Raw genomic sequence first — 13974 nt, 5'->3', positions numbered from 1 at the left:
AGGTTGTGAGAATTAAACCAAATAAATGTTGTGGTAGTTAAGAAGTGAAATATAGTGAAAGAAAACAAAACAATGGCAGAAAGAAAGTAGCGTCCAGGATATTGATAGTATATGGATTCTCAAAGAAAACAGTCACCTCTGTGTGTTTATTCACTTATTTTTTCTATTATAAGTTATGTTCCAAAGGACTGGATTCCAGAGAACTGGTGATTTTGAGTCGTTGAACAGTTGTGACCAAAGACTATCATGTATAGAAAGCTACGGTGGTTCCGTCCCATTGTGATCACTGTTGGAAGGGCTTAGCCTTGTCTGTGGGCAGGAAGAGAAAGGATCTCTTTAGGATGCCCTTCTTAGTTGGACTATGTTGCTCTAATACATTTTGTATTTGAATGTGAGTAGTCTTGGGCCCTTTCCGCATGAACCAATAACAGCGCCCTAGGGATGGCAAAAACGCCGTCCCTAGGGAGCTGTTCGCATGGGGGGCGCAGCTGTTTCCCAACATTGCTCCCCGAGCGAGGTTTTTGGGAAACAGCAGCTTCCAACCGCTGCCGTGCGAACGGCAGTTGCTGGAAGGCGCCATTCACCCCCCCCCCTTTCCCAAATGCCTTACCGTGTCCTCTGGCCTCCGGCGCGTCGCACAGGCCAGGGGACACGCCTCCCTGCCCTGTGACTTCTGAGCTGTCGCGCAGGGCAGGGGGGGCGTGTCCCCTGGCCTGTGCGACATGCCGGAGGCCGGAAGACACACTAAGGCATTTGGGGGACGGCACAGCCTGCACTGAGGCTGTGCCGTCTGCCCCACCGCAACCGGGACAATTCGTGTGAACGATCCCGGGGGGGTTAAGTCAGAGCGTGGCCGTGCAGAAACAGCCTTGGTTTAGGCAGCAAAGTGCCATCCATTTTGTAGCTGGTTTTGGATCCCAGCCCACCACCCCAACTTCATAATTAGTTTCTCTGCTTTTCCACCCTATTTTGCTTTGCTTTTTCAGTCTGGTCAAGTTTCCTTTCTGGAGCTGTCCTGCGGTCTTCAGGAAGCAGGCTTGTATATGTTTAATTCTCCTCTTGTATATTCTACCTTAGTACCAGGTAGGGAAAGGGTTTAAATTATGTTGTACTTCACATATGCATTTACATACCGGTATGCATTTACACTCAGTAGTGGGAAGATCAATTGTAATTTTGGAAGATCTCCAGGCCCCGCCTGGAGGTAGGCAATCCAACAAAATCTGGGGAGTTGTCTAATATTCTGCATTCTGGGCAGCTGAGGAGCTCCTAAAACTGAGGAGCTGGAGCATCCTTTCTGTGAGAAGAGTTTGAAGAGTCTGGGATTTTTCAGCTTAGAATAAAATATGGCTAAGGGGGGGCACCTGAGTGAGGGTTATACAATTATGCAACAGATGGAGAAAGTGAATAGAGAGAATTCTGCAAGCATATAGGGCCGTGGTGGCGAACCTTTGGCACTCCAGATGTTATGGACTACAATTCCCATCAGCCAATTGGCCATGCTGGCAGGGGCTGATGGGAATTGTAGTCCATAACATCTGGAGTGCCAAAGGTTCGCCACCACTGGTATAGGGCAACTAAACTTTGCGGGGAGGGAGGGAGGGGTGGCATGCAAGGGAGGGGAGGGAGGGGCCCCAGCATCTGGACATGGCCCACCCACCCTAGCAGAGGGAGAGAGGGGAGGAAGGGGTGGCATGCAAGGGAAGGGGAGGGAAGGAGTAAAGGATGGCATGCAAGGGAGGGGGAGGGGGCCCGGCATCTGGACATGGCCCACCCACCCTAGCGAAGGGAGGGGGAGGGGTGGCATGCAAGGGAATGGGAGGGAGGGAGGGGTGAGGGGTGGCATGCAAGGGAGGGGTAGGCTTTCTGTAATGTCTTTATTTTTATTTACTAGATTGAACTTGTTTCTCTTTCTGTTCATTCAATACATTTCCTTATCCTCCTGCATTTCTTTTGAGTGTTGGTCTGTATTTTGACCCTAGTATACATAGTGGTTAAGGGCGACAGACTTTAATCTGAAAAAACAGATTCGATTCTCCACTCCTCACCATGAAGACTGCTGGGTGACCTTGGGTCAGGTACAGTTCTCTCCAAACTCAGCCCATATGGATGAAGGTAATGGCAAGCTACCTCTGAATGTCTCTTGCCTTGAAAACCCTACTGTGAGTTGATGGCACCCACACACACAGGGTTAAGATATCAGTAAGTAATATTTCATAATACATGTGTTTTCTCCGTGTTAGCAGGAGGACACTTTTGTTAACTATAAGGGCAGTTTGCATACTAGGGATCTGTGAAACATAGGCCCATTCCACACAAAGGAATTTAAACATCTTGCAAACATTTTAAAAAGAACTGCTTTTGCTTTTTTCTTCTACACAGCATGGGAGAAATAAAGTGTTGCCTCCCAAAATGGTTCTTTTTGCTGCCTTCTCCACTACACTGGCTGACTGAAACTTGACAGTTTCATTTTGTTGTGCCTGCCAGTTTGTGCTGCAGAGATTCTCTGTCCCTCTCTCTATTTTCATGTTAGCAGCTCATTTGCACACGATTTCACTGCAAAAGGTACATGAATAAAGTTTATTTTGCTTTGCAATTCCGTGTACATGTTGTTACTTTTTTTGCTTTTCGTTTTGCTGGAGGTGTCTGCGTAGCTATGGCATCATGGCATGAGAATTGCAGCCGCTTGGAGGGCTGGTCTACCTCACATTAAGAAGCAATGGGTATACCTGTCCTCCATGGAGGATAGGTGTATCCATTACTTTCAATCGCAGGTAGACCTTAACATATGGTAGACCAGCCCTCTGAGCAGCTGCGATTCTCATATCAAGACTATGTAACTATGCCGACACCTCCCTTAAAACAAAAAGGGAAAAAAAGAAAAAATGACAGGTGCACAGGATCACCAGGCAAAACAAACTTTATTCATATATGGTTACAGTTAAATGCGCTGATGAGCTGCTAACTGAGGAAACCTCTGTGGGAAACTTTCAGCAAACAAGGCAGGCATAAAGACTCTCCGCAGCAGCAGAAAATAGTGGGTTGAACTGCAGAGAAAACAAAAGTGAAACTGGTAAATCAGGCAGGAAAAAGAAAATGTTCTCTGCTTTCTGCAAAGCAAGCAGAAAATGTTGGGAAAGCAACTAGGGGAAAAAGAAAAGCTATTTAGCATTTTTAATATAAAACACTTGGAGGGAATTTTGTAAAGGTTTCCAAACGTTAGTTGTGCAGAATTCCAGCAGAAAATGTTTTATATTTCAATCTCAAAACGTTTTATTCATGTTGTGTGGAAATTTTAAAGCAACCAGAGGCTTTTTTCGGCAACAGTGGAAGGGGTAATGTGGGCCACTTTTCTTCCCCCTGCAGCCCCCCACCCCGTTGCTGCTGCTGCTGCGGAAAAAAGCAATTAGTTTACTTCTAGGTGGCAAGACCAAATTAGATAATTGAGGTGGGGGCTCTTCTTGCACCCCAACCCCAAGGAGTGCCTGGGGCTCAAGCCTTCCCTGGTTACACATCTGATGGCCACACAGCCTGGGAAACTCACAACAGCCAGTTGATTCCAGCAGTGAAAGTCTTTGACATTACAGAGTACAGAATTATTTGAAAATGCAGTTAATGGTTGTTTTTAATGGAATGGAGACTAATCAACGTGTAGATCAAGACATAAAAGTTTATAAGTTCTGCAGAGTAATTGCATGGAAAATTATTTTCACAATAAAATAAAAACAATGTAAATGTAGCATAGACGAGTCTAATTATAAAAGTGCCCCTTTTCAAGGGGTGCATTTGCATGTTTAAATCAGTAAGAAACATCATTCTGATAGATCTCTTTATTTATTTGATCAGTTCAATTTATATCCCATCTTATTCTACAGCAGAAGAGGAAAAGGTTGAAGCAACCATATCACCTCAGAACAACATGAGAAGGATTGTTGTTACCTAACAATTAACTGGATATATCAGGATAGCAATTTTTTTTCAGTTCTTAGAAGCTAACCAGGGTCAGTATTTGGATAGGAGATCGCCAAGGAAGTCCAGGTTGTAACCAAGGCCGGTCCTGAAAACCTGATGGGGTTACTGTAAGTCAGCTGTAATCATGACAAAAAAGGGGAGAAGTGTTTTGTTTGTTATGTTTTGTTAATATCTGATGATCTGCTACATTGCATTTTCAACTTACTGCATTTTCAAACAGCATATGCTTAGCTATTAACCCAAGTTTGTTTGTGAATCTTTCTGTTATAACATCAATTAGTTATAACATCAATTATGGAATTAGTTATAACATCAATAGCAAACATTTTAAACATTTTTTTGCTGTTATTACGTTCATCACTTTGTATCACTCCCAAGGACACTATTTTTTCATCCTGTGCATGTCTTTACCATAGAGATATTTAATTCATTTTAACATCTGCAAGGTTTTTTTTCATATTTTGCTTATGAGGTAACAGACATAGCAGCCCATGTGTCCAGCTCTATCTTGAACGCTTTTCCAGCTACAATTAGTGACAACCAAATATATGATTTGACTGTTTTGCCAAATGTATTTTCAGGCTTGCCCGACTACTCCCACAGTCTGAGGTAGTACTCTCTGAGTCAAAGGCATGGGCTTTGGCATTTTGCTGCTTATGCTACGGTGTGAAACTTTCTGTACTCTTTGTAATACCACATACCTTTTGAATAGGTCTCTTTTTATTGCATTTTCCTCAACATCCTCCCCTGAACCCTCACTCAGCCAGGAAATAGAATCTTTTGTCATCCTGGTAACCTGTGATTCTATCGGTTGTTCCTTTGTTCAGCAGCCATTCTTTGCACTGGTTTCCTCTGTAGGTTTTCTATAGAGTTCCATTGCATTCCTAGATGCTGTTTTCATTGACACTCCAATTTTTACTGCACATTTGAAAGTCAAGTTTTCTCAGTTGAAAGTGTCCTTTTACTCCCATTGTAACATTTACAAATGTTCCTTAATGCACCATTAAGCCTGTCTTTAACATCACAGTGATCTGAAAGCTTTTAAAAAGTTCTTCTATAAATGAGGAAACAGATTCACTTTCCAGTTGGTGCCTAAACCTGTCCTTTAACTTATTATCAAAGTGGAAAACTTGGCTGATAAATGTTATGTTGAATGAATGTTGAACATGCCCTATTTCTTTAAAATATTTGCTTGCATCTTTGAGCATCAATTTGTAAAACCGATTTCCCCCCTCCCATACCAATACTGCTACATATTTTCTAGGGGAATCATTGACTTCAGGATACTGCTGCCATCGTTCTATATTAGTAGACCAGTCTTCCATAGCACTATCAAAGGTTTCTACATGTTCAGTGCTGCCTGACATCTCACTTAGGCCGTTTCCGCACGGCCAGGAGGCGCCCCCACGCCGGCAGGAGTTCTGTCGACGTGGGGGCGGGAACCTGCTCGCACGCTTGCGAAGGGGAGGCCGGCAGACGGCAGGCAGCTCCGCACGGAGCCGCCTCTGCGCCCTCCCCCGCTTCACTCACGGTGTCCTCCTCGTCGCCTGCGGGGCGTCGCAGGCGACGAGGAGGACACCGTGAGTGCGGCGGAGACGGGAGACAGCGTCTTCCCGGCGGCGCGGTTCGCACCGCGTCGCATGGAAGACGCTCCCTCCCCAACAACAACCCTTTAAAGGGTTGTTGTTTAGGGCGGCTTGACGCCGCCCTGGGGGGAGGGAAGAGCAGCGGCACCTGTGCGAACGGCGGCCTGGGGGCCCCTTTTTTGGCGCCCCCAGGCCGTCATAAATGGGCCGTGCAGAAACGGCCTTAGTTTCACAGTACAAACAAAAAAGCTTCCTGAATTACACTTTCATCACTAATTGTAAGAAATTTGCTATTAATCTTATTACTAACTCAGTAAGACTCAAAGACAAGGTAGGGTTCATAATGAAGCATATTCTATTCAATAATGCAGTAAAATTAGTGGATAGCAAAGAACAGCAGATTCAGCATAATCATTTACTAAGCGTAACAACTACAGATTTACTTAAGACACATTCAAATATATGTCAGAAACAAAAAAACTTATGTAAAAATAAGTTATGTTTGCAATAGCTTATTATTTCAACTAATCTTGTTTTTCTGGAACAATGTGACTTTTTGAAATCCAGTGTTTTGTTTTAAACTATTTTTTTCTGAAGACATATGTTCAAAATGCATATGGTAGATAATCTCTTTTGAATAAGGACAATCATGTTCAAATACTTTAATTAATGACTGTTGGGGAATACTATTGAATGGTCCTTTTTGCTGGTAAAACTTTTCTTGCTCATCAAGGCGGAGGCTCCTCCCTTATCTAGCCTAGACTCCCAGCTAACTTGCTAGTATGTAGCCACTTTCTGCAAGACAGGAGCTGATTTTTATTTAGATACAGCACTTCAGTACTAGTTGTGATTGTGAAGCTATAGCAAGAAAAGCCTGCTATGGAGGCCCAAGACATCGCTCAGTCCCTTCGGGCCCCCAAGTGTTCACGCTGCCGGAACCATGGATTTGTGGTACCAGTCAAGGGCCATGCAGGCCAGTGTCGCTGGAAGCAGTGCCGGTGTGAGAAATGTGGTCTCATCACTGAACGCCAGAAGATCATGGCTGCTCAGAAAGCCTTGAAGAGACAGAGCCCAGACTCTCCACCCAGGGAAACATTCCCAGCTACTGAGGGCAGCCCCAGTGAAGGACAAGTGACCCCCGTAGCTAGTACCAGAAAGAGTTCAAGACTGAACACCTCAGTACTCTGCAATCATGGGGCTGTCGTGCATGAAGGAGCCAAATCTACTCCAGCAGTCAGCAACTGTGACAGAACAGGGCCCTGCCAGACACCACCTCAACCCAGCTCTCCAACCTTCATTGACTTAGGTATATGTGTACTGATCGTATTTCAAAGGTGGTCAGTCTGTTTTGCTTAAGTGATAGTGGTAGCTGGGGTTGCTTTTTGCTTGACAAGGTAGTATGGTTTATTTTGCAGTTTCCATATCCTAGCTGAGGACTTTGTAGCTGCAGAAATCCAGTCTTGGAGGCTGTTTGGCTGTGTTTCATTGTTTCAAAAAGAAAGAAAGAAATAATCACTTGATTTCTGCAGCCAAGCACTGTTTATGGATTTTTGCAACCGGGCCCCTGTCTTGCATACTGTTGAACCTGCAATTTAGCAACAAGGCTAAGAGATTCTGAACTTGGAATGCTGTGCTATATTTTACAGCAGGGAATTTGCCATGCAGATAAACTAAGAAATATTTGTCTAGAATAAATTTCTTATATGGTATAAAAACACAAAGCAAGTCTAAATGAGGGATTTTACTGGCTTATTATGGAAGCTTATTTCACATCTAGATTTTGTGCTTTGGAAAACAATGAAAGGGGGGGGGGTGGACTTCCCAAGGAATTGAAATTCCTAATTTGATTTTCCTGCAAAAATCCAAGTGTATAGATTTCCTCCCAACATTTCAGTTATGGCTAGTTTGGACAACTCATAAAAATAATAATTTTGGCAAGCTAATTCCTAACATACCTACCTTAAAATCTTAATAAAATCTTCAGTAAGATCTAAAATGATGTTCTGAATAGTTGGATTTCAGAAACAAAATTGAAACATTTAAACAGGGAATATGTTATATTCAAATTCAGAATTGTTTCCTAATCTGGACTTTTTCAAAAAAAAAATTTTTTTAAGGTATGTGATCCTGACACCAACCCACTTTCCAGGATTTTGTCTTGCCTGTACTTCTACTGTTTTAGAGCTGTACTGCAGTTAGCTCTGTAACATACATTTTATATTTGCAGCTAGATATGCAAAGCTAGACATTTTCTGAACATTAGATTTTATTGTTTGGATAGTTGTTATATAGAAGAAATGTGGAATGCAGAGTGAACTGTTGGATGATCTAACTTCTGATCAATGTTTAAGTAGGAAGCTTGTTCTGGGTAGGATGAATGAATAGTTCCTCAATACTGCATAAATTTATGTATTGTTTCCAAATACATCAGGTTTGCTATATATTGTTAGATCCATATGTACTGCAAATCTAGAGATGGGGTGCGAATTTGTTTCAGTATCACATGTTGATGATAATTTTGCTAAGGTGTGACTAACAATGGTCTCCTTCAGATATTTAGGGGAGGGACTGTGGTAGAGTGTCTGCTTTGCATGCAGATAACCCCTGACATCTCCAGTAAAATCTCCTTGTGTTCAGTAATTTAAACAATTCTTTTAGTTACACAAAGCTACTGTTTTTAGGGAAGGGGTTTTCAGCTGGTAGAGGAAATGTCTAAAGGGCACACTGAATATTCACAGTAGAAGCACAGCATTTTCAAAATACGGAATAATCTCAAATACTGCTGCTGATGCTTGTCTATCCTATACGTTCAGCCAGGTCATTCTGTTTTATTTCTTCTGTAGACCATCCTACTTTGCTTCAGGACTGTGCTACTGTATGCCCAGAAATCATAGAAAGAGAGCATCCCAAAGTATATCCTGGGATGTACCCTTACCATCCATTCTCTGTGGGATTCACTATCAACCAACCAGGCTACAGAGGTCCACCCCCTGCATCAGTGTTACCTCTGCAAACAGGTTTCAGCCATTTTCCCAGCAGTCCTGGGCCAGGGAATGTTGCCCCTTTGCCAGTAAGTAGTGTTTTCTCTATACCAGAGATCCCCAACATGGTGTCTGTGGGCACCATGGTGCCCACCATTTTTTTCTGGCACTCACCAAGTATTTTTAGGAAGGGCCAGGTAAGACTTTTCCCCAGCAAGGTGTCTGATGGACTATTGGAGATTTGATTTGTTGTGCTGATTTTTTAAAATCTTTTTTTTGTTTTTTTTGGCAGCAGCTGCCATTATAACACAAGAATCTGCACAGCGTTACTGAAGTTAAACTGTGGCAATCGTTTTGCAGCAGTCATTTTGTTGCTGCACCTACCATGCTGTGTCCTACCAAATGTGCCCACAGGCTCAAAAAAGTTGGGGATCCCTGGTCTATATTACAGCACAATGCAACTATCTTTGGGTTTTAGGAGTGCATGTCTTGAAACATTTCTGAAAAGTTAACCTCAGCAGTAGACAATTTCAACATTTGTCTTGGAAAGTAAGTAAACAGAATTTTCATAGAGATGCATAAATCTACTGAGTTTTCTACTTCTCATCAAGGGCTTGGGTATCAGCAGAAAATGCATGTCCTCACCTATCCTTGTTTTTAGATATATATGTCCTTGCAAGCATAAATCAAATGCATATACAAATGTTGTCTTGCTTTTAATGAGAATAGACATTTGGTGCACTTTAGATGTGCATCTCCCTTTTCAGTTAACTTGTGTGAGAGAGAGAGTCTGTACAATTATCTGCTAAACATTTTTTCTTGAAAGAATATAAATTGACTGTACGCTTTTCCACAGAAAGATGTAAGTCCGGTCACTAGTGGTGCGATGGAAGTGCATGCTTCCACAGTAGAAAATAGTCCTGAAGGACTATAAGCAGATGGGCTAGCAAGCAGTGAGTTGGGGGGGGGGGATGGGGAGGCTGTTGCCAGGCCCGGCGGGACAGCAGTGATGTGCCCAGCTTGGCATTTGGGCCTGAAGGCACTGGCCATTAGGTCCCAATGGGAGCATTCTGCAAGCAAGGAGGTCCAGGAAGTTGCAGCGGATGAATTCACAATTCCACTCAGATCTTTCCACAGAAAAGCATATAGAATCATGCACAAGGTAGCTATGACTTAATTGGTTTTAGTAATGGAATTACAATATGGGTATCAGAAACTCAACCTCTGGAGTTTAAATAACAAAAGTATTTTTGTTCACAAATGTCCCCACTGCATTGTTCTTCCTGGATGTGTACACAATTCAGCTAAACACAGTGTAGAGGAACACTATGTACAAATTGGATGTGGATATACCTTGATTTTAGTAAGGCCTTTGCCAAGGTCCACCATGCTATTCTTGCAAAAAAAACCCCTACTAAAAAGTGGACTAGATAATTCTACTGTTAGGTGGATTTGTAATTGGTTGACCGACGAAACCAAAATGGTGCTCACCAATGGTTTATTTTCATCCTGGACAGAACTGAACAGTGGGGGTGCTTCATTGTTCTGTCCTGGGTCCAATGCTATTCAGTATTTTTATAAATGACTTAGATGATAGAATAGAGGACATGTTAATCAGATTCGCAGATGACACCAAATTAGAAGGGCTAGCTAATACCCCAGAGGATAGATTCAGAATTCAAAAAGGCCTTGGTAGATCACAGAGTTAGGCTAAAACTAACAACATGAATTTCAATAGGGAGAAAAGTAAGGTACTACACTTAGGCAGAAAAAAATAAAAATCACCTGGCTTGACAACAATACATGTAAAAGGGAAATGGGAGTCGTACTAAAACACAAGCTGGACGTGAGTCAACAGTGTGATGTTGCAGCTAAGAAAGCCAGTGCAGTTCTAGGCTGCATCAACAGAAGTATATTGACTGGATCAAGGGAAGTAATAGTACCACTCTATTCTGCATTGGTTAGACTTCACCTGGAATACTATGTCCAGTTCTGGGCACCACAGTTCTAGGATATTGACAAGTTGGCCCATGTCCAGAGAAGGGCAACCAAAATTGTAAAAGGTCTGCAATCCACGCGCTATGAGGAGAGATGTAGAGAGCTGGGTATGTTTAGTCTGGAGAAGAGAAGGTTAAAGGATTATATGTTTAAATATTTGAAGGGATGTCATGTTGAGGAGGGAGCAAGCTTGTTTTCTGCTGCTCCAGAGACTAGGACAAGGAGTAATGGATTCAAGGTACAGGAAAAGAGATTTCACTGAAACATTAGGAAGGACTTCCTGACAGCAAGGGCTGTTTGGCAGTGGAATACACTGCCTCAGAATATGGTGGAGTCTCCTTCTTTGGAGGCCTTTGAACAGAGGTTGGATGGCCATCTGTCAGGAGTTCTTTTATCATGTGTTCCTGGTGGATGACCCTGGTGGTGTCTTCCAACTCTATGATTCTGTATGCAGTGCTTGTGTGGGTTTTGCTGGATTAAGACATTTCGTGATTGTCCATGTAGAACAGTAGAATATATTTAGCCTCATAAGCCCAACTAATGGGACTGGATGACAGATTTTAAACTTATTTAAACAGATTTTAGCTTAGAGTGCTGGATACTACCTTTTCCAAGTCTGATACTATAGCTCAAATTCACACTGGACTGTATGTTTTTTGTTCTTTGTCTTTGTATAGATTCAAGATGCTAGTGGGTACTTTCAGCCAGGCTATTATACTCCACTACCACCTTTTATACCTCGCGGCTTTCTGCCAGGGATTCACTACATTCCACCACCTCTCCCATTAAATGTTGTTACTGAAACTGCCAAGGAAACATCAGGTGAGTAAGAATAAGAATGACTTCAGCCAGTTTCAGCATATTCAGTGCACAAGCCCCATGTGGATATTTGGAACATGTACACAATAAAGAACCAATAATTTGCCAGCTTGCCCTCTTGATATTCACATTTTGGATAGCACATTTTCAGTGAGGCCTAAAAATAGAACCAAATAGGTTGAAGGCCTTGTCTGTGAGACTTGCACACCTCCATTTTCTGATGTATCAAATGGATCAGAACTGAATGCTGCTGTATGTCCAAAGAATCCCTGTTGCTTGCATTTTACAGCACAATCCCATGCAGGTTTACTTAGAAACGAGTCTCATTGTATTTAATGGGGTAAATGTGCATTGAATTGCAATGTTATTGTGTTTTGTCTGAATTTAGTCCAAGGATGTTTTTAAAAAACCTTAGGACATTTATTGAATATCATTACCTTTGAACTGTTTCAGGATCACTTTATATACATGCAGCAACTGAGGTTTCACTTTCATGTTTAAGTTAATGGTATTCTATTATTTACCATAATCCTTTCATTTTCTATATCATATCTTCGGCTGCAGCCATCTTGAATGTTCAGAGGTGAGTAGTATGTGTGTACTTTCAAAATCTCTGAAATCAAGCAAAAATTTCTCCAAAAGTCTTTGTGGGAATGGTCGGCTATAGATATACAAAGTGAACAAATCAATCCCCAGTTTTGCTGTCATACAAGTTCAAAGTTTCGACAATCTTAATTCAAAGAAAAATTAAGGTACTGACTGACCAAAGTAAACCCTCACCTAAACATGATTATCAGCTTGCGGGCATGAGTCTACATGTAAACAAAACATGCACACATAGACTCCATCCCCAAGATCAGCAACATTCAAGGTAGCAGCATTCTTGATTGTAGGGTAAAGCCTATGCACACATACTTTGTAAGCTTATAAATTCTATGCTCATGAAAATGATGGCGTGTTGGCGGGGAATGGGTCTAGTATATCATAGGTCCCTTTCTCACATACAGAATAATGCACTTTCAATCCATTTTCAGTGCACTTTGCAACTGGATTTTACTGCGCAGAATAGCAAAATCCACTTTCTAAACAATCGTGAAAGTGGATTGAAAGTGCATTATTCTACATGTGCGGAAGGGGCCTTAGCTGGTCTGAACAAGCCCTACTGCTTGGAAGATTTGTGTCTTCCAAGGGTTAGTAATACTGCATATGCTGCTAGGGTTTGGAGGAACAAGAAGAATACTCATTTTCAGCTTCTGGACAAGAAAGAGGCAGCTGGTTGGCAATATGAAGCTGGTGGAATCTTGCTTGCAACAACTTCCTTACGTCATCTCATTATGGAGACAGATTGGTGCTATTTCCTGGTAATAATTAGCCAGTCTGAAAACTGGAAACAGTGATGACTTTGTAGTAGCTATTTGTCTCAAGCTGGGAAGATATTTTTTGAAAGCAACTCATCTCAAGATAAGTATTTTTGCCTTTAGAAACACTATATGTGTGTCCCCTCTCCTTTTGCAGACAAGGTGCTTTTTCCTTGAATGCCTTGCCACAATGCATTCCTCCCTCAAGTGACTTGCCACAACTTTCTACTCTTAAATGATACACCTTTTTAACTCTGGCATTCCTTATGAGCACGCTTGTCTCTGAATATGTCTTTCAGTTAGCCATTATTGCATAATGTGCATGTAATCTTTGAAAAAGTCAAACTCCCAAAGGCAAGTGGCTGATACATGATAAAGTCCTGACTTAAAAAAAATGTCTGTTAAATGAACAGAGACAATATTCTTGATTTCCAAATATATGGATTATTTTGGCATCTCATCTTCTGGGGATACGTGTATCATCTCCCGTGCACATTCTGTTGCAGGTTGGAGGGAAACTGATTGTTATAACTTCCAAGTGCTAATATTCTCATATTATAAGAGAACAAAACTATCCAGGTTACTGTCTTTGAAATTTTTGGGGTTTGTTTAATGGTTTGTTTGTACAATAAATATATAATACAGTTTAGCTTTATGGAGAAGTACATATCTATTGGCAGTAGTAACTGAGGAAATTAGACTATAATCTGCAGATCTGGCAGACATACACAAACCAATATAAAATTGGGGAGGAGCGGGGAGATCCTAGCCTTTGCTTTTAAAAGATTGATTTGATTTAGGATAAATAAAAGTGTACTGGAAACTAAATACCATGGTGGAAATTCTCTGAGTTCTTTGTTCAGAGCAATAAAATAGAGAGAAATTCAGACAAGCTAAAATAACTTTTATTTTTGTGTTTCTGCTGCCCCTGTAGACAGCCAGGATTCTGGAGTGATGAGTGAGCAGTGAGTCATCCTCTCAGGAAGACACCGATGGACAATCTTCCTCCTACTCTAATAATTAAATGCACTAATAATCAGTTTTGTTATGTACAAGTAGTGTATTTCTGAAAGCATTATTTTTGTTTTGGTTTAAACTGACGTTAATCCTAATGCAGTCATTCAAGTTTATAGGATAATATCATTTGGATTGTTAGGTTCACAACTTACTAATAATGTCCTACACAGACATAGATTTCCAGGCTGTAGTTCTGAAAACTTAAACTCTTTCTCTAAGGTTACTATTGTTACCAGTTCATCT

At 41.6% G+C, this 13974-nt stretch overlaps 1 protein-coding gene across 1 annotated transcript; it reads left to right on the top strand.

Moving 5' to 3' along the window:
* The first annotated feature begins 6437 nt into the window (after positions 1-6437).
* On the top strand, positions 6438-13683 carry DMRTB1 (DMRT like family B with proline rich C-terminal 1). Its single transcript, XM_048497859.1, has 4 exons — positions 6438-6864; positions 8402-8628; positions 11215-11360; positions 13638-13683. The coding sequence occupies exons 1-4, from the start codon at positions 6438-6440 to the stop codon at positions 13681-13683; spliced, it is 846 nt and encodes a 281-aa protein (XP_048353816.1).
* Positions 13684-13974: the final 291 nt, after the last annotated feature.

This window comes from Sphaerodactylus townsendi, linkage group LG05 (assembly GCF_021028975.2).
Source record: "Sphaerodactylus townsendi isolate TG3544 linkage group LG05, MPM_Stown_v2.3, whole genome shotgun sequence".
Classification (NCBI taxonomy): domain Eukaryota; kingdom Metazoa; phylum Chordata; class Lepidosauria; order Squamata; family Sphaerodactylidae; genus Sphaerodactylus; species Sphaerodactylus townsendi.
Note: the sequence above shows the minus strand (reverse complement) of the source record. Positions and strands in the feature narration are given on the sequence as shown.